Genomic DNA, 19642 nt, shown 5'->3' with positions numbered 1-19642 from the left:
ATAAAAATAATCTTGTAAAACTTTAAGTAAGTAACTAAATGAACAACCTGTATCTGTGAACGCCAATCCCTTCCTTTAACTAGTTTTTCGATGAGCGATAGGTAGTCATACTTCACTCACACTTGTAAACAACGTATCAAAGCGATGTATTTCTTGTTTTTGGTAAATTTTATATGCATACCCTCTCTGCCTGCTCAACGGCACTTTATCTATCTTTTGTAAAAACATTTAGTTCTCATGTTAAGTGACTATGTATAGTTTTTTTATGAGAATAAAGTTCTTTAAACTGAAAATATAAGTTTAAGAACTATCAACCGACTACGGAAAAATCACGCTCTAAAAAAGTATGAAACAAGATAATAGGTATATTTTCTGAAATTCTTCCGAACAGTGGTGTTTAGGTCATAGCGCGTAAGCAAACTCTTTGGATAGATTGGCATATGACCACAGCTATCTTCTACTAGTAAACAATACTATTCGGATGAATTTCAGAAAATAAAAAAAAAAGAAATATAAAAAAAAATAAGAAATATGAAATATTGTAAAGTAATCTATATAATGTGTACCTACTCATCGAAATATTTGTTGAAGTGTAATGTTTATTATGAATAAAGAATTGAATTGAATTGAATAGCTATTTTCGTGTTTCACACATTTTAGAGCGGGATTTTTCCGTTGTCTAGTTTTAGTTTTTAAACTTATATTTTTATTTATATTATTATGAGGTGTTGTTTATGAAGAAAACGGGCTTCCGTTGGGTGGTTTATTCAATATTTGGATATACCTTACCCCGAACACGTCTGAGCAGTCATGCTGACAATTCAACGTAATTATCGAATAAATATAAGGAAACCCATCATCATCAATTTAAGAGCCACGCTCTTGTCGGTGTAGCATTTTCCATTCCAGTCTATCAAAGGCCAATTCCTTGACAAGGAAACCCGCAAAGAAAAAAAAAATGTATTTTGAAATTTAACATTCAACACATTTTTATTCGTCCTCAATTTATATCCTCTATAGGACACCATATTGATTTTAGCGTGACGTCTCATAGCTTACAACCACCGGACAATCAAGACGCTTCTATTGACACCTCATTTGTTAAATTCTGACAGGTGGTCTAGAAGTTAGGTTGAAACAGACTTGCATACTCACATACATACATAGTGGTCAATAACATAACCCTTCTTTTTGCTTCGCCGCAGTCGGGTAAAACACATTTGACCAAGAGTCCCTCTACAAAGCACAGGTACACTAATCCAGTCCCCCTCTCCCCTGTAATCCCGAGATTGGATCCCTGCAATCCCCTGTCATACTGCGGCTTATTAAAGCCACTGCCCGAAATGTAACGTAAATTACTTCACAATTAAACAGGATTTGCATGCGAGTTTAGATTGCAAATGTTTGAATAATAAAATGGCAGTAAATTGTCAAAACTCCGTATTAGGATGTCCATGGTTGCTGATAGATGTCTCTAATACCTAACGACCATAATGTTACCAGAAGACACCATAAATATGACTACTTATCCGTATCACAGTGATACTATGGTAGGTAGTAACTATTACCTAATCTGTGTTAGGGGTCTGGACTATACAGGTTGTTAGTAACATCATAAGGACTACTAAGGGGATGATTCAGACCTCGATTCTGAGTGGATATCAAGTGGAATTTCGTCTCGAAAAATTTATGATTTTAGTGTTTTTTTTTTATTATTTTCTGTTCCTTAATTTTGCGACGGAAAATTCCACTTGATATCAACTCAGAATTATGGGCTCTATTAGCCCTCAAAGTTTTCGTTACGATGTCACTAACACCCTCTTTAATATAAAATATGGTATTAGGATACAGCTTCTATAGTAGTAGTAGACATTTCATTGTAAATATACCTGTATATGCAGATTTATCAGTCAAAAATGTATAATTAGCGCCAGCGTCGTTATAATAGGTACCTACGTATTTATAGATACAGATCGCAAAGAAATCGCATGAGCAGTATGGAGATGTGGTTGAAATGTTATACACTCGAAGCGGCTTGACAAAAGCTGCGAGTTTGAACCGGTCAGTCATATTTTCTATATATCGTCATAACAAGAGTACATACCTGTGCTCCGACCATGCCTTCGCGCAGGCGCGGCAGGTCCGTATGGGAGTACCTGGAGATGGACCATGGCTCCACGCTCCTGAGGTCGGTGTCCAGCTCGAACTCATTGATCTGGTTGCGCAGGAACTTGCGGATGTTCCACGGTAAGTCGTTGTGCCTTATGGAGAAGAAAGGATATCGGTTGATAGATCTATTTCCAGTATAATCAATAACGGTCTCCGTGGACCAGTTGTTGAATATCACGATCCCGGATTCATAACCCGGTGCGGACACATCCCAGTAAAAAATCGCTTTGAGCGTCGCAGACGTCGAAAAGACGACTCGATCGGTCCCTAGTTTGGCTAAGAACATTGTAAGCTGATCACCTGATTGTTCGAAAGTAAGGTGATCCGTGCTTTGGAGTATTAGTTACGTCAGGGACTTTTGGCGGCTCAATAACCAAAACCCTGACACCAAGGTTGATGAAGTCAGTTAGTGATCTCACAATCCACACGACAGAGAAGCATAATAAATTATTAAATAAATAAAATAAAAATAAAAATCATTTATTTCGGGTGTTTTCCCATAGTAATTGTTAGTATTCTTTCGTTTTCAGGTTTACTGAGGGTTATCTTCTTTCTTCTTTTTCTGTTTGTCTGAGCAGTGGGACGTGTAAAGGCTGTTTGTGCTATGATATGTTTCTCATTAAAAGTTATTAAATGTAAGTAAATATAATATCAGAATGTGTCAGTCTGAGGACAGACTGAGAGCAGGATGGCCGAGTGTAGGAATAGTAGGCTGAATAAAACGTAACGCAAAGGTGTGTGAAAGAGAGAGCGACGAATGAGCGAGAGAGAAGGCAGAATTGCAAAAAGACAGAGAAATGGCGGACGGTTGTTTTTAAAGAGGAAACCGTAGAACATTATAAAACTTTTTAAACGAACAAAGGTAAAGAAATCATAATCGTTTCCTTCATGCCCTATCCCACTTAAGTGTTATGCTGTGTTGTGTTATGTTTGTTGTGTTATGTTTATTATATATAATGTTGGTTATGTTACGTACCCGTCAGTAAGCGGCACTTCCTCGAGGATTTGCTTGGCGATCTCCAGCCGCTCACGGTCGTAGGATGCGGCTGCGACTACAGCAGTTACTGCCAGTAACACGCACGCCACAGCGCGTCTCTCGCACGGATTCGCCATCCTCACTGCGTACACAATAGGGAACTTTAAACAATTTAGAAAAGAACATAAATTGTTTATTGTAAAAGGACGCCACACGCAATAAAAACACAATGCCATCATTTTAAATTTTCACAAAGCTATATGATACGAAAAAGACGATTGTTGAAATTATCATAAGGTGGTGGTGGAAATCATAAAATAAAAGGGTCTCACTCAGCAGAACTCGCGGGCTGAACTCCGTTCCTATTCTTATGTGGACCCTGCTGAGTGTGGCACGAACGTCGTGATCCAAAAATATAAAACTATAGAACATTAATGTTAAAGAGTATTAGACACTAACCACCTTACAAATAAAAAATAAACCGGGGATGAACGTGAACGTTCAGTCCAATCGTATGATAATTAGATTCAATTTTGCTTGGCTGTCAAATATGTACTTAAACCCACGTTCATTCCTGGTTTATCTTTTATTTGTAAGATGGTAAGTAATCGTCCTACAGGGTTTGACGATACACATTAAGCGAAACTACGACATGTTTGATCTTGAGTTACAAATTATCATTGACCTTCTCTCATTCATGGAGGCTTATACCCAGCAGTGGGCAGATAAAAGCTGAATAGATAGATAAATAAACGCTAACGGCGATTTATCCATAGGTACCGATAAATATTATAAAAAAACTAATATCCTAGTCAGAAAACTAGAGGCGTATAAAGTCGCAATTTTTGAAAACTCACTACTCGAGACTTGGGCCGAAGCCAGGGATATGTAGAGGATGCAACTGTAAGGATATATTCTATTGTTGCCTTTCTTGAAAATTCTTACTTTGTCGTCGGATGTGCAAAGAGTAAAACGACGGATCCCATTCGGGTAAATCGCATTGTATCTCACCATTGTTGCTCACCTCGCGTCAAATTGTTCCTTTATACTCCCAAGCGGTACAAAGAAGCAAGGCAAGCGTTGCGAAACGTCTATAATCTATTTATATTACTCAAATATTGTATCAGCACTGACTCCGCAGCATATATCTAGGCAATTCCAGTAATTAATCAGGCGAGAACATCAAAACTGAATCTACAGGTCGCAATTATTATTTCATCCGTTTCAACTCGTCGAGTAAACAACACACTTGAAATCTCTTGAGATGGAAATACATGTCGTGTTATAAGAGGGAGTGGGTGAGCATTAGTAATATTGTCACCGCCGAGGACAGGTAATCCCAGCTTCTGTGGAATACGCAATAAAGGTCTGCTACAGGGAGACGGACTTAAAAAGTAATTATAAACCGTCAAAAACAGAAAAGAGTTTTTGCCTTCAAACGAATGGCCGCGGGGAGACAAATTTTATTTTGTTTACACATTTCAGGGAAAATTGTCACAGTATTATTAACGTTACGATTCGGTAATAGCAAAGCAAATTTGATTTTCATAATTTAAGTCTAATATTCAATATATTCCTGCATGAAAAGGGATTGTTATCAAGCCTAATATCATGGTAAAGTTCCACGGCAGCCCAGTAGAAATTATTTGGAAGATTTTATAAATCTCAGGACGACCTTTTCTTACAATTTGGTAAGTAAAGCATATATGAATAGGATGAAAATTTACACGAATTGCATTCGTCCAATTTGCAGAGACGTACGAGAATATTAAGGGCCATCTGCCAATGCAAAATTCAGAATTCGTATATTTTCACCCCTCGCGGGGAGGAGCATCCCCCACTGACGTCACTCAACCTGAAGTTGCTCCACTTTACTACAACAACATTCGATAGTCAAATAAATAACAATGTTTAAAAAAGGAAACTAATTGCCACCATAAACTCGCCGCGACTATATTTTGTGAATTTGGGTTCAATTTGAACAAACAATATTAAACAACTTAAAATTTATTAATTGAAATGTAACAAAATATAACATTAATTGTCATGACTGTATGTAGTCGTGAGCATTATGTTATCAATTGGGGTAGTTAGAGGTACATTCGTCGCGGGATGGAGTAAGTACCTAGAGGACCTAGACCGATGTACATTGACCAAATTGGAAATGTTCTTAAAAAAAGGTTGAGTACGATCTACTCTGAACTGGTGTGCGTGTGTGAAACGATTGATGAATGTGGAGGAAGCAAGAGATGTGTGTTAGGATCGAAGCTAATGGAATTCCATAGTCTCTGCTCACCCGGGTGGGAAATAGGCGTGAGTTTATGTATGTATGAAGTGAGTACCCAACACAACTCGCCGAGCTTTCTGAAATTCTAAAATCTTTTTGCATTATTGATTTTGATCCTTATGGATGTTTCTTTCCCGCTGGGATTTTTTTTCTGGGCTGTATCGACTTCCGTCGTCAAGTTTTCACCGCAAACATAAAACAAGGAAGAAACGATGCTATTCACAACGACCATTGTTCATCGAAGAGAAGTTTTTTGCGCATTGTGTCCAGGTTTTGTTTGAATTTCGGGAGTTGCAACCCAAATGAATAAAATGCTTATTAAAATTTTACTGCTCATAATGTTTTGTTTTTATTTAAGAGGTTTTTATTCAGCAGTTAAAGGAAGAAAGGGAATGAATTTATAAGTATGTCAAAGACTAGAAGATAAGTAAAATAATTCGAAATAGCGACTTTTACTTACTGTGTTATTTACATGTACGAGTAGCTTTAGCCAAGCAGTCGAAGGCAAAGGACACTGAGTTAAAACGTCCTCCTCTGTCAACAGATTCCAGACATACCTGAAGCGTCTTAGTGAGTTGATATGGCGACTTTCTCGCGGGGTTTAGCCGGAATTTGGGTCTTTGACTACTATTTTGGGTACCGCTTGGTACAACATTATTTCAACTAATTTCGATTTTCGACTTTTCTTTTATTTTTTATTATAAACTCTATGGAATTTGAAGTTAGAACTAATTGGAAATACAATAAATTAGTTGTTGGAAAGGGGGGACGGGTCATACAGTTACAGTCGTGGTCCTTTGTACTAATAAACTAAAAAGTACTAATATTATTATAAACGCGAATGTAATTTCTGTCGTTAACAATTTTGACACCCAAACCCATTGTTATGAAAAATCGATGTGTACGATTAACGTAGTAACTATAATATTGTATTTAGTAATCTATGTGGTAGGTATAATAACGTCTAATAAAATGCCACTTGAATACGATACTTTTTGCAATTTAGGGTAAACGGGTTGGGCCCCGATACCGACCCCGCCGGCGTGGTCGACGATTTCCCTCATTCAGCGCTTATCGCTATCGACCCACTAGGGTCGATTAATTCTTTTAAATATTTTTCCTCTCAGACGACGCCCTGAGCCGAGGTTCGCGCCCAACTGGGCACCCTCAGGCCTGTTGTCTTAAACGTTGTACCGGGTGAGAGCCTTCAGCGCTCCCCATTTGTCCGGCCAAGTAGTTAATGCCATCTGCGGCAAATCTACAATAAGTCACGTCAAAAAAAAAAGAGGTAAACGGGGCGTGTTTTGAGACGGCTGTGTCGAGTGAAAGTAGCTCTTTTATTTTATCAAATGTCTCATAGGTCTAAGTCTCTCTTCGAGAACCATTCACACAAACAGATATGAGCCAATTCGGACCCACTCAAGTGGAGTGCCATGATACATTATTTTGAGATATTATATGTGAATGTGAACAAATTTTAACCCATGCCTAGGGTCACCCCTCTGTTATTTTATTTATTTCTTACTTAGCATCTTATTTACAATTGACAGCCCTAAGTAAGGAAAACTTATCCATTAACGAGATTCATAGGAGATTCCAATTCGGAGGGTGAATGTGGAACGGTTCGTTGGGACATGGAATACCTCATGCCTTCCTGCCCTGCCTGTACGCAGGAGTTCTTGATGCTGGCTACTGAAAATGCCTTTTCGGTAGCCTAATACAGGGAGCGCACTATAAAAAGTTTGCCATCGACTCGATAAGAAGAGGCAGCCCTGATTATCTCCGAACTTGAATTTTGATTACATGAATAAACACTAGTCATTTTTCCGATTCCACGAACACAAACTAAAGTTTAATTTAGTTTGTCAGTGAAGAGACTACTATTAAATTATACTTCTATCTTTTTCAACAAAACACGAGTTCGATCATCAATTTGAATTTGGAATATTGACATTAACAATAAAATTAATAACCTAGTAACTGCGGCGGAATAAGAAGGGCTATGTGCTATGTATGTATATGGGTGTATGTATATGTGCCTGTTCCCTACAAAATTTTGGACCACTTGTCAGAATTTAACAAAGAAGTAGGTTTTCGTGTAATCGAATTCAATCATCCATGACGTCTGACGTCTGCTGGGGGCTCTTAACGGAGACGCTGCCCATATCGAGTGGCGTAATTACCCAGTGTCTCACTAGGGGCGGGGGGGGTCTCACTCTCATTAATGGGGGAGCCATTCGGCCATATTGACCCATTCATCTAGTTGTTCTATTGTGTAGCTCGTGAGGGCGATCTGATCGACCAGGTGTATGTTAATTATTGACTCGCTAGACACCTTTGATACGGCTCATGTAACGGCTACGTACTAAGGTAAATACATAGTAGACGAAACCGCGGGTTCCGAATACATCCCGCTTAGGGACGGCACTGAAAAGTATCGGCGAAGGACGTAATATACGACCCCGACGACCCGATTACTCTAGCCATAGAGGCAGCCAATCAGGTCGCGACACCAAACACTTCACCCCGATACCGACCCCGCCGGCGTGGTCGACGAGTTCCCTCAATCAGCGCTTATCGCTATCGACCCACTAGGGTCGATTAATCCTTTCAAATATTCTTCCTCTCAGACGACGCCCTGAGCTCAGGTTCGCGCCCAACTGGGGACCCTCAGGCCTGTTGTCTTAAAAGTTGTTAATGTCATCTACGGCAAATCTACAATAAGTCACATCAAAAAAAAGCAGACGAAATCAAACAAAATTGAGCAGAACCCTACCTCTAAGACCCTTAACACACGTCAATATTTATACGTTTAAAATACAAATACAAATATGCTATCCCACTACCATAGATGATTTATTCAATATTACTATGAATAGTAGCCAGGGATTGAAATAAAGTACTTATTTCTAGGGATGAACAAGAGAAGTTAACAAGAATACCGAACTAGTCGCGTTCAACTTTAATTAATTGTTTAGACAATATTTTGAATAATATTTTATTTTTAAAAATTCGTATATCATTTTAGTATTTTATAGTTAAATTCGAACTAGAACACACTCTAGATCCAAAACCACAGCGATTGTCTTATTTATTTCTATTAAGGCACATTACAATTTCGAAATTAAAAAGTAAACTATGTAGAGAATCAGAAACATACGTAACTTCGTCACATTTATTTTTACAAAATTTTATAGATATATTTTTTTCTTATAAAAACAATGTTACAAACATTTATATAATTATACCATTTTCATTATTTTTCACGTCCCTCAGCCCGGCTGATCACCTGATAGCACGTGAAGGCGTTGGTCCTGGCTAACTTACCTATGTAAATAGGCAGTCTTTGCGTGAGCCATGTCAGGGGTTTTGGCGGCTCAGGGCCACTGAAGGTAATCCACCTCACAACACACGATAGAAGTGAAGAGAGTCCCCAATTTTTTTATTAATTTCTTGATGGCCTTCTGGTTGCGCCCCTGTGCTCAGCTCTTATTTACACACGAATGTACAGTATGTGCATGTATTAGGCACCGCTGCCGATGCGATGAAATTACTCAATTTGCCTAAAGTGGCTCTTAAACGGAAGAGAGCATCAATAACGCTACTTAGGAGCACGTACCATAAATTCATATCTTTAAACAGACATCAATATTTGCGACAGGTTAGCTTATCGCCCAAAATAAAAGTAGTTAGGTGAATTTACGCCACCGACATTACGTGTCTTCCGTGGCTTATTCTTTGTTGTACATACATACATAAACAGCCTATATAATATATACCAGCCTACATATTATGTTCCACTGCTATAAGCTGCTGTGCTGGGCACAGGCCTCCCCTCAGTCAACAGGAGGGGGTATGGAGCATCATACTCCACCACGCTGCTCCAATGCGGGTTGGTGGAGGTGTTTTTACGGCTAATAGCCGGGACCAACGGTTTATCGTGCACGTATATCGTATCCCTCCGAAGCACGGAATCATCTTACTTTTTCGGATAGTCAGGTGATTCAAGCCTGAAAAGTCCTTACCAAACAAAGGACTAACAAAGTGATTTCGACAATGTCCCCATCGGGAATCGAACCCGGACCTTTCCGGATTCTTTGTTGCATACAAACAAAACATAAAAGTAAGACTGAAATATACATGTCCAAAGGCGAGTTTGACTCAACAGCAAAATTACTATTGCTTATAAATAGTTTTAAATGAAAGCCATTCGGTACACTAATTGCGCAAAGACTTTGAACTAAGTTACCTATTTATGTTGACGTTTGATTTCCAACCGGAAATCAAATGCTACTCAAAGAGAATGAAGCCAGAATTGAGCGCAATACAAATTATTCCTTTTACCATTTAAGGTTTCCGCGGAAAATATAAACCATTTATTGAACTCAGTGTACCTGTCTGCGGTTGAAGATGAAATAATTATATTTCGTAGAAATTAATATCAAAAGCAAATGAATCAAGACTGTTGGTTAAGTTCTTGCCTACTTTAATTTTTCAGGCTAATTTCCAAAAAAATCAAAAAACCTCTCAAGTTTATATTCCAAGATTTTACAGTAAACTTCCAAATTTAAATTTCAAATTGGACAAGTGTTTTGTTGGACTAAAATTCAAAAGCGTTTCGATGTTTCATTTTATTTAACACTAGCTTTTGCCCGCGACTTCGTCCGCGTGGCGTGTTATATAAGAGAGAGATCTTTGTGTGTGTGGGAGTGCATATCAAATTTCAAGCATCTAACTTATGCAGTTTAGATTTTTTCATACAATTTTTTTCCCAATAACTCCCATTTTTCAAAATACAGCCAAAAATAAACTTTATATTTACTAAGGTATGCATGCATGCTAGATTGAATCAATTGATTGAATTGATTTTTTTTTTTAATTGATTGTTCATTGAGTTTTAATTTTAATACACACTTCCTCTCTTCCCTTCAACGTTGCTGTGCCCTACAGGGTCCATGTTTTTGTTCCTATGCCTATGTAACACCCCATTGTACTACATGGAATGCAATAAATAATTTAATTGAATTGAATTGAAAACATCTATCTTACGCGGTTTCGATTTTTTCATACAAATGTTTTTTTCCCGTTAACTCCCGTTTCCGTGGGAATTTTGCAATATCCTGTTGCAACTAAGGTTTAAGTTAACTAAGGTACCTGCATGCCAAATTTCAAGCGTCTAACTTAAGCGGTTTAGATTTTTCATACAAAAGGATTTTCCCGCTAATTTCCGTTCCCGTGGGAATTCCGGGAATTCCTTTCTTAGTGCACCTCTACGGTACCTAAGCTATGTCTCTTCCAAATTTCAAATGCCTACATTTAGCCGTTCAGGCTATGCGTTGATATGTCAGTCACTGAGTCAGTCAGTTTCTCCTTTTATTTAGATTTGATTTTTTCATACAAATGTTTTTTCCCGCTAACTACCGTTCCCGTGGGAATTTTGTAATATCCTGTTGCAACTAAGCTTTAAGTTTACTAAAGTACCTGCATGCCAAATTTCAAACGTCTAACTTGAGTGGTTTAGATTTTTCATACAAAAGGATTTTCCCGCTAATTCCCGTTCCCGTGGGAATTTCGGGAATTCCTTTCTTAGTACACCTCTACGGTGTCTAAGGTACCTGCGTGCCAAATTTTAAACATCTTACTTGAATGGTTTAGATTTTTCATACAAAAGGATTTTCCCGTTAATTCCCGTTCCCGTGGGAATTTCGGGAATTCCTTTCTTAGTGCACCTCCACGGTACCTAAGGTACTTGCATGACAAATTTCAAACGTCTAACTTGAATGGTTTAGATTTTTCATACAAAAGGATTTTCCCGCTAATTCCCGTTCTCGTGAGAATTTCGGGAATTCCTTTCTTAGTGCACCTCCACGGTACCTAAGGTACCTGCATGACAAATTTCAAACGTCTAACTTGAATGGTTTAGATTTTTCATACAAAAGGATTTTCCCGCTAATTCCCGTTCTCGTGAGAATTTCGGGAATTCCTTTCTTAGTGCACCTCCACGGTACCTAAGGTATCTGCATGCTAAATTTCAAATGTCTAACTTGAGTGGTTTAGATTTTTCATACAAAAGGTATTTTTCCGCTAATTCCCGTTCCCGTGGGAATTTCGGGAATTCCTTTCTTAGTGCACCTCTACGTTATCTAAGGTACCTGCATGCCAAATTTCAAAAGTCTAACTTGAGTGGTTTAGATTTTTCATACAAAAGGATTTTCCCGCTAATTCCCGTTCTCGTGGGAATTTCGGGAATTCCTTTCTTAGTGCACCTCTACGGTATCTAAGGTACCTGCATGCCAAATTTCAAACGTCTAACTTGAATGGTTTAGATTTTTCATACAAAAATATTTTTCCGCTAATTCCCGTTCCCGTGGGAATTTCGGGAATTCCTTTCTTAGTGCACCTCTACGTTATCTAAGGTACCTGCATGCCAAATTTCAAAAGTCTAACTTGAGTGGTTTAGATTTTTCATACAAAAGGATTTTCCCGCTAATTCCCGTTCTCGTGGGAATTTCGGGAATTCCTTTCTTAGTGCACCTCTACGGTATCTAAGGTACCTGCATGCCAAATTTCAAACGTCTAACTTGAGTGGTTTAGATTTTTCATACAAAAGGATTTCCCTTCACTACTCTGCTCCTATTGATTGTAGCGTGATGAAAAGTATACTATGACCTGTCCAGGAGTGTGAAGAATAATTGTACCAAGTTTCATTAAAATCCGTCCAGTAGTTTTTGTTTCTATAAGGAACATACAGACAGACAGACAGACAGACAGACAGACAGACAGACAGACAGACAGACAGACAAAAATTTTACTGATTGCATTTTTGGCATCAGTATCGATCACTTATCACCCCCTGATAGTTATTTTGAAAAAATATTTAATGTACAGAATTGACCTCTCTACAGATTTATTATAAGTATAGATGTTATTTCTAGAACAAGATAGAGTAAAAATTATAGTAAGTCCCTAGAGGAAGCCTGGCCAAGTCGCTATAAAACAAGTTTGTGATTCTATCTAACGATAAGAATAACAGAAATTAGAATAGACTCTTGATATATTCAAGTAGATACATCACTATCTATTTCATGTATTTGTATTGATTTCTAGGCCCGTAATCTTCTGCAGAAAGCGACCTATGCGGAAAAATATCCCTTTTTATTGCACTCGATATGAGGAAACCCTCCGGATTAAAATGTTAAATTTAAGGCATATGACCAAACCGAAAATAAAATTAGGGGTGTCTTGACTTTTTCAAAACTTTTTACAGCTTTATTCTCAGTTCTTTTGAGCAACACTTCCTTATTTTTGGAACAGTTACAGTGTCGCCGCCAGGAATTTCGGACTCCACGGATGTGAAAAATGGGATTATTTGGCTTTCTGTGCCCGTTTGAAGTCGACACTGAAGCGATCATTGTGTCCATCTACCGTGGCATGGTGATAAAACTGATTTACGATGGCGCCGCGATGCTACCGAACATATTCTTCATTCTGAGTATTGTTTGTTGAACTGCAAATGATAAAGATATCAAACGTATGATCGATTTAAATGACTATTATTAAGTACCTACTAAATATTACTCGAAAGAAAATAAAGGCTATAGTGTAAACCTGATGTAATTTTCTTCAACAACATACAACAAATACTAAGGTACTCAATTTCATTCTTTATTCATTCCGGGTGAAAACTTGAGATTGTAATTTTTTATCTGGATTAAAACTAGATTGTCTATTGCGAGGCTCTGATAAAAAAAACACTACCAAATGTGATTTTTCGAAAATACGCTTGCGGGGTTTCACTATAAAGCGACGATATTATACCTACAAGCGATAAAAATGATGATTCTACGAACCAGTATTTACAGAAAATGTTTTCTGTTACTTATACAAAATAATGAAATGAGTAGTGTGCTATAGTTTATCAAACTATAAAATATTGTATTGGTAAGCATAAATTATTGTTATAATGTGCTCAGGTCACTTTTAGACCTAACATAATGCAATTATTTATTTTCCTGGCAACATTTATCTTTGTTTTTTGTCGGGGACGCGGAGCAGTGGGCAACCCTATCGTGCGGGGCAATCCGAACACCCGAAGTAATGCTACCATCTGCATGCGGGTTAGAGAAGCAGGGTGTATATCAATCGGTATCGCCCAGGTTATCAATTTACGAGAATTTCTGCAGGTTATGACACGACATTTTATACCAATTCACATGCTAAGCTCCTTCCGATTTGTGAGGCCTTAAGGGTAAAGTGAGGTTGAGGGTTAGTATGCGTAAAGTTTTCTTTTGCAGAGAGGGATTTTAAAGGTTTTAAGGACAAGTTGTTGTGTCAGAGCTGACAAGTAGGTACAACATGAAAATATCCATATATATTATTTAATAGGCTTGGTCATAACTTGAATTTAGACCTATTTGCTGGCAGCATTCAAGGTGCTAAAAAAGCACTTGTTAGAGACTTCGTTTCCTCTATTGTTTAGATATTTCTATTTTTAAGGTTTTTTTCATATGGTCTTAGAAACTTAATGTAAATTGTATTTTCTTTCAATCTGTGGAAGCTTGTTAATGGCTTTTAGATATTAAGTTAGTATGTAACTTTGTAAATTTAGCTGTAAGCTCCCCAAATAAAATAAAATAAAATATTAAATACTGATGATTGGCTTAGGTACACTCAATGAAGTTTAGAAGTTAGACAAAAACATCGACAATTAGTATAACCACAAAGTGACATGACGCAAAAACTGTGATTTCATACATTCCTGGGCCAAGATGTAATGAGATGAAAAAGATGTGAATTTATAGGTTTAAACTTATCAGTCACACACTGAAAATTCTGTAACTTTTGTCAATCTGGGAGCTGAGATAATGGAGGTTTAGCAAAAGTGAGGTTATGTCGCAATATTTAACTATCGGATGATTACTGAAATGCAAAAGAAGTTCTTAATTGCTCGAACCTATTCCTTGTATCCTATAACACAAACCACAAAATGCAATCTCTAACTCGACTAAAACCATAGATATTGACCCTATATTTGTTTGCTAAAACTCCAAATGCTCAGACGGATAGATTACTTTGATTTCTGAGCTGAAATCCGATGAAATCCGATCTTTTGTGCCTATTGAGAATCACCGCTGCGGTTGCAACTCCCCTCGGTCCGCCGGAATCCTGTGTTGCTTTAAGACACAAACCAACTTTAGACTTTAGTTTACCTCCTTATTACAAAAAGAAAAGTGAAGATAGTAATGATAATTACCAGGTTTATTAAGTAAGTCCGCGCAACGAAAAAAGTTACAGATTCTGCATAGAATTATCATGACTTGACAATTAGTTTCATTTTGTCCGGCCCAATAGTTAATGCCATCTGCGGTAAATCTACAATACGTCACATCAAAAAAATCCCCCATACCGAAACCGCCGCGCGCCGGCGCAATCGACGATTTCCCTCATTCAGCGCTTATCACTATCGACCCAATAGGGTCGATTAGTTCTTTCAAATATTCTTTCTCTCAGACGACGCCCTAAGCAGAGGTTCGCGTCTAACTGGACAGCTGGACACCCTCAGGCCTGTTGTCTTAAATTTTGTACCAGGTGAGAGCCCTCAGCGCTCCTCATTTGTCCGGCCAATTAGTTAATGCCATCTGCGGCAAATCTAGAATAAGTCACGTCAAAAAAAATCAAAAAAAATCATTAGTTCCATGAAAATCCGAAGACTTCTTTCGCGGCGCGGGCTTTATTTAAAACCTACTGGTTTTAAAAAAAGTACTTAGGGCTAAAAATTAGAATGCAAAATGTTACGCCGGCAACTGCGTGGCTCATATATCATTGATGTTAGGGCTAACTTGTACAACCTGATAAAATTTTGTCACGATCATTTTATCGATTCTGTCGATATAATTATGTCGTTTCGTTGATTGGTGCTAATATGTGAACCCAAATAAGTCAGGTAGTTCTGTCAAAATACGAACAAAATCACGTGACACGCATGTTAGGGAAAAAACAAACTTATCGATTTCGGTAAAAATTATTGAATCTATCGATAAAATTATAACGTTGCGCATTAACAAGCAGGGCTAGCTTGTTAATAAGTATATCTTTTGTATTCGTTTTCTAATAAGGCGACAAAGATTGAATGGTTGTCAAATCAAACTTTACTATTAAGAAAGTAGGTCTATTTTAACAGTATAAATTCTAGGGATGTCACCACGTAATCCGCGCCTACAACCTCACCCTAGCAACGCCTTTGCACTTTGCTCAAATTAAAAGCTAATAAATTATCAGTGATTCGCTCAGAGAATTCAATCTGAGTTTACAAACAATTCTATCACGACAAGTAAAGCCGTGGGGAGCCACTAGTCAAGCTCTCAATCCGGTAAAGGAGCAGAGATGGGATTTGCTGATAAAGTCAGGAGAGATGATTAGTGATTTCTATTCGGGCACAATTTGTAAGAGAATGTGTCTGACGAATGGACAGACTTCGTTACTTTTTGTGGGCGAGTGCGGGGGAGCTGTATTTATACGAGAAAAAGTATTAAAGGAGAACATAAAGCTAGCTCGCTTCAGTGCTGGATTGGGAGCGAGTAAACTAGTTGACAGCTGTTTATATTTTCCCGAATTTATTGTAAAATCTGATGAAGGGATTGTGTCTTTCACAAGTTGGACAATTATAATAATATATGCGATGGTTTGATCACCAATCTCTTAAGTGATCTAACCTGCATTGAGCTGGTTTACCTATCACGGATTGAAAGGTCAGACAGACTGTAAAAACCGAACCTGTCAAATCTTTAAGTTAGGTAAGAGGACCCTGTGAGGTACAGAATAACTCTAGGGAAGAGACCATAGGCTGATATACCTATCATTATCGAACTTCGTATCAAAAGTAGCTGCAAATTGCTTTTTGATTACATACTTGAATTGACTACGTAGTCGTTTAAGTCTGAATATTGAAACAACGAAGAACGGTATCATTTCGCTTTTCGGACTTCCGGCCAAGTAGTTAATGCCATCTGCGGCAAATCTACAATAAGTCCCGTCAAAAAAAAAGTTTTCGGACTATTAGTTGATTTTGCCTGCAATGTCTTAAACAAAGTGATTTCGACAATATCCTCATCGAAAATTGAACTTGAATCTCCATATCGTGAGTCGAACAGTCTAACCATTAGACCATATTATTATTATCAGTTTGGACTGTTTCCCTTTTTCATTAAGCTGGGGTTTTTTCAGGTATATAGGAACAGCGCAAGTGATTACGATTTGTCCTTTCCTTCATCTACCTACTTTTTTATATTTGCATTTTTTTCTATTTCTAACCGCAATTAATGTGTTTCAAACACATAAGATGGTTCTAGAAATAGAGTAAGAATCCGAGACGAGCCTGACTGAGTGACATAGTTTGAAGTTTCGTTAATAATTCCACGTCCAGGCAATATTTCGATATAGACACTTTAAGTATGCAAGACACAGGATCTAAAATAGGCACTGTGGGCAGTGCCTTTCATGAGCTTTAGTGTATAAGCTTGTTATAAATAATAGTGCTAATTCCTGGAGAGGACATTTAATTTCATTTTAAGTTGTACCTGTCATTTTCTTATCTACAGAAAAAGAAAGGGACGGGTAATCGACAGGCATAAAATTTATGGAAGACACGTCAATTTTAAGCAGAAATTTATAACATCCGTCTAAAAATTTTCGGTCAATAACCAGACAGAGTTAAGTAGGACTGCACGTCAAACGGATTAGATATCAGCGAGGTGCCTATTTTATTCGCCCGGGTTATTCAGTCGTTTTAAAATTAACTTGTTGACTATCATCCGTCCCTTTCCTTTGACTGGTATGACTGGAAATAACGGGTATAACTAAAAATAAAATTAGTTTGCAGGAATCGGGGCCAATATTTATATTAAAATTTGTATGTTAATTCCACATCTCGGGCCTATGGAGTCCGGGATTTTTGGAAGGCGTGCATGGGGCCGAAGCCAACACGTAAAAGCCTCTTAGGGCAATTTAATCTAAATGTTGTGTGAGACCAACCGGCGCTTATCCCTCTATGGGAGTGCTCCTAAAGACAATCCCCGGTTCGTGTAGGACCATTGCATATTGCAGTAACAAAGGGAAATGGGCTTGGCGGTAAGTGAACCGGGATACCTGGGTTTTGGGCCTATGGCGCCTGCTGGATCAATGTTATTTATAATATGTCATTTCCATATGACGGGCCTACGGAGTGCTGGACTTTTGAAACGCGTGCGTGGGGCAAAACCAACACGTAGAGGCCCCAAAATTTAATCTAAATCTGATGTGACAATTTATTTTATTATTATTATGTGTTACTTATTAATCGTGTATGAAATGATTAATGAATGTGGAGGAAGCAAAAGGTGAATGGTATACCACAGTCTCTGTTTACCCCGATCGGAAATACTAGTGAATTTACGTATGTATGTTGCTATAAATATAACTTATAAGCGGGTTAACTAATGGTGCTTGTTTCAACCAAACCAATTTCTGGATAAGTGTCTGATATCTGAACAACTAAGTACCTACTAGATAAGTTATAAATGAGACTGTTAGAAACTTAGCAGCAAATTGTGAAATAGACCGTAAATATCTATTTTTAATTAATGAACGCTACGTGTCTGCTATAAGGATTCAATAAAAATTCAATTAAATGAGAAAATAAAATAAATAAATCTAAGTAACCGAACAGAGACGACTCACATTTTTTTAATTACAAAAAAAATATATATTTTAATTGGAAATACAGGGAATTCGTTAAACGACAACTACCATGTCGTAATAGATATAAAAAGCTCTTTTATACGATCAATGTAATAATTAACTTCAAGCAGCACGATGCGTTGTTACGTCGACGCACTCTCTATTTAGATCCCATTGCGTTGTGTTGACGTAACGGACCTACAACGACCATTATAACCTCTTTCAAAGGATTAGGTGGCAAGTCGCCCACTTAACATCTGGCCTGCGCGAGTTTACACTTAAATATTTTTTGTAACCTACTCGTCACAATGGTTTTATGGGATTGGGTCAGTTTACTTGGAACGAAAAGTGGAGTGGTAATTTGGTTTGTAGATATTTTATATGTGGAAAAGCTCCTTATTACCCCTTTATTCTTCGTTCAGAGTAAACTGGTCCAGTCTCATGAAATCATTCAGGCGAGTTCACTACAAATTATATAAAAAGTGTAAACTCGCCCACAGGCCCGATATTAAGTGGGCGACTTGCCACCTAATCCCTTTCAAAGTAGTGAATGCCGTCCGAAGCATAAAATGTCGGCAACAAAAAAAAGCTGAATATGGAAGATTTTTATTAGTATCGAAGTTGCAGTAAGGGTTGGGTTAGTGTAATTCCACAAGTCAGAGTTAGACCGTCGAGGTTTCTCTTTCTTGAACTTTACTCGCTACGGCTTACATTTCCTTTCATACCTTGACTAAAGGTAAAAAAGTAAACTTAAACTTTCTAGTATTGAAGTCTTTGGTTTGTTTTAAAAGAGTTATTTTAGGTTGCTTTGTAATATTTTGTGGTCAAATTTTGTTTTATAGTAGTAATGGCACACCCCAGACACTTCATACTAAAAAAACGTGTGACGCGTAAGTGCGAGCAAGACAGATAGTTCGCGCTCTTACCCTTATACTTAAGACTAAAGTAAGACGCAAACGACTCTGATATCTCTCATAGATAGCCATTTAAGACTAAAGTAAAAAGAAAACTACTCTGATATCTCTCATACATAGCCATTTCATCATCATCATCATCATATAGCCATTTAAGACTAAAGTAAGACGCAAACGACTGATATTATCTCTCATAGATCTGATGAATCTCAAACCGGTTGTAGCGTGAAAAGGTAACATGCCTACAGACAGATTTACTTTCGTATTTATAATGCTATAGGATGGATGTGAAAAGTGTTTGAATATTTAAAACTGAATAAGTACTTTTCCTTTTACTCCACAGATCTGAATCTTACCTCCGGTCATGATGTTAGCCAGCTTGATTTTCCTCCTGGCCGGGCTACCTGCAACGGGGAGACCTTTTTTAATTAATTGCCTCAGATAAGGTAATAGACACCCTCACCTTCTCTCCCTCTCGGAAAACTCCGACTGAACCAGTTGACACAGTTAAAAAAATACAGTGGTTCCATTCGCTTAAATTTGTAACCACTGTTCTAAAAAACAGTCGCTATTTGAAAATTA

The 19642-nt window shown here is 37.7% G+C and overlaps 1 protein-coding gene across 2 annotated transcripts in view; it reads right to left on the bottom strand.

The window, feature by feature from the left end:
- The window catches only part of LOC126380110 (dipeptidase 1-like), a 232501-nt gene that overhangs the window by 128472 nt on the left and 84387 nt on the right, over positions 1–19642 (bottom strand). For both annotated transcript variants that reach the window (XM_050029347.1, XM_050029346.1), the window contains 3 exons: positions 19417–19464; positions 3146–3287; positions 2105–2261 (listed from right to left, as the gene is read on the bottom strand). In XM_050029347.1, coding sequence (XP_049885304.1) covers positions 2105–2261; positions 3146–3287; positions 19417–19426 — 309 coding nt within the window. In that variant the 5' untranslated portion in view covers positions 19427–19464. The remainder of the gene's footprint in view (positions 1–2104; positions 2262–3145; positions 3288–19416; positions 19465–19642) is intronic.

This window comes from Pectinophora gossypiella, chromosome Z (assembly GCF_024362695.1).
Source record: "Pectinophora gossypiella chromosome Z, ilPecGoss1.1, whole genome shotgun sequence".
NCBI lineage: Eukaryota > Metazoa > Arthropoda > Insecta > Lepidoptera > Gelechiidae > Pectinophora > Pectinophora gossypiella.
The sequence above is the reverse complement of the archived record's forward strand: the minus strand, read 5'-3'. Positions and strand labels throughout refer to the sequence as shown.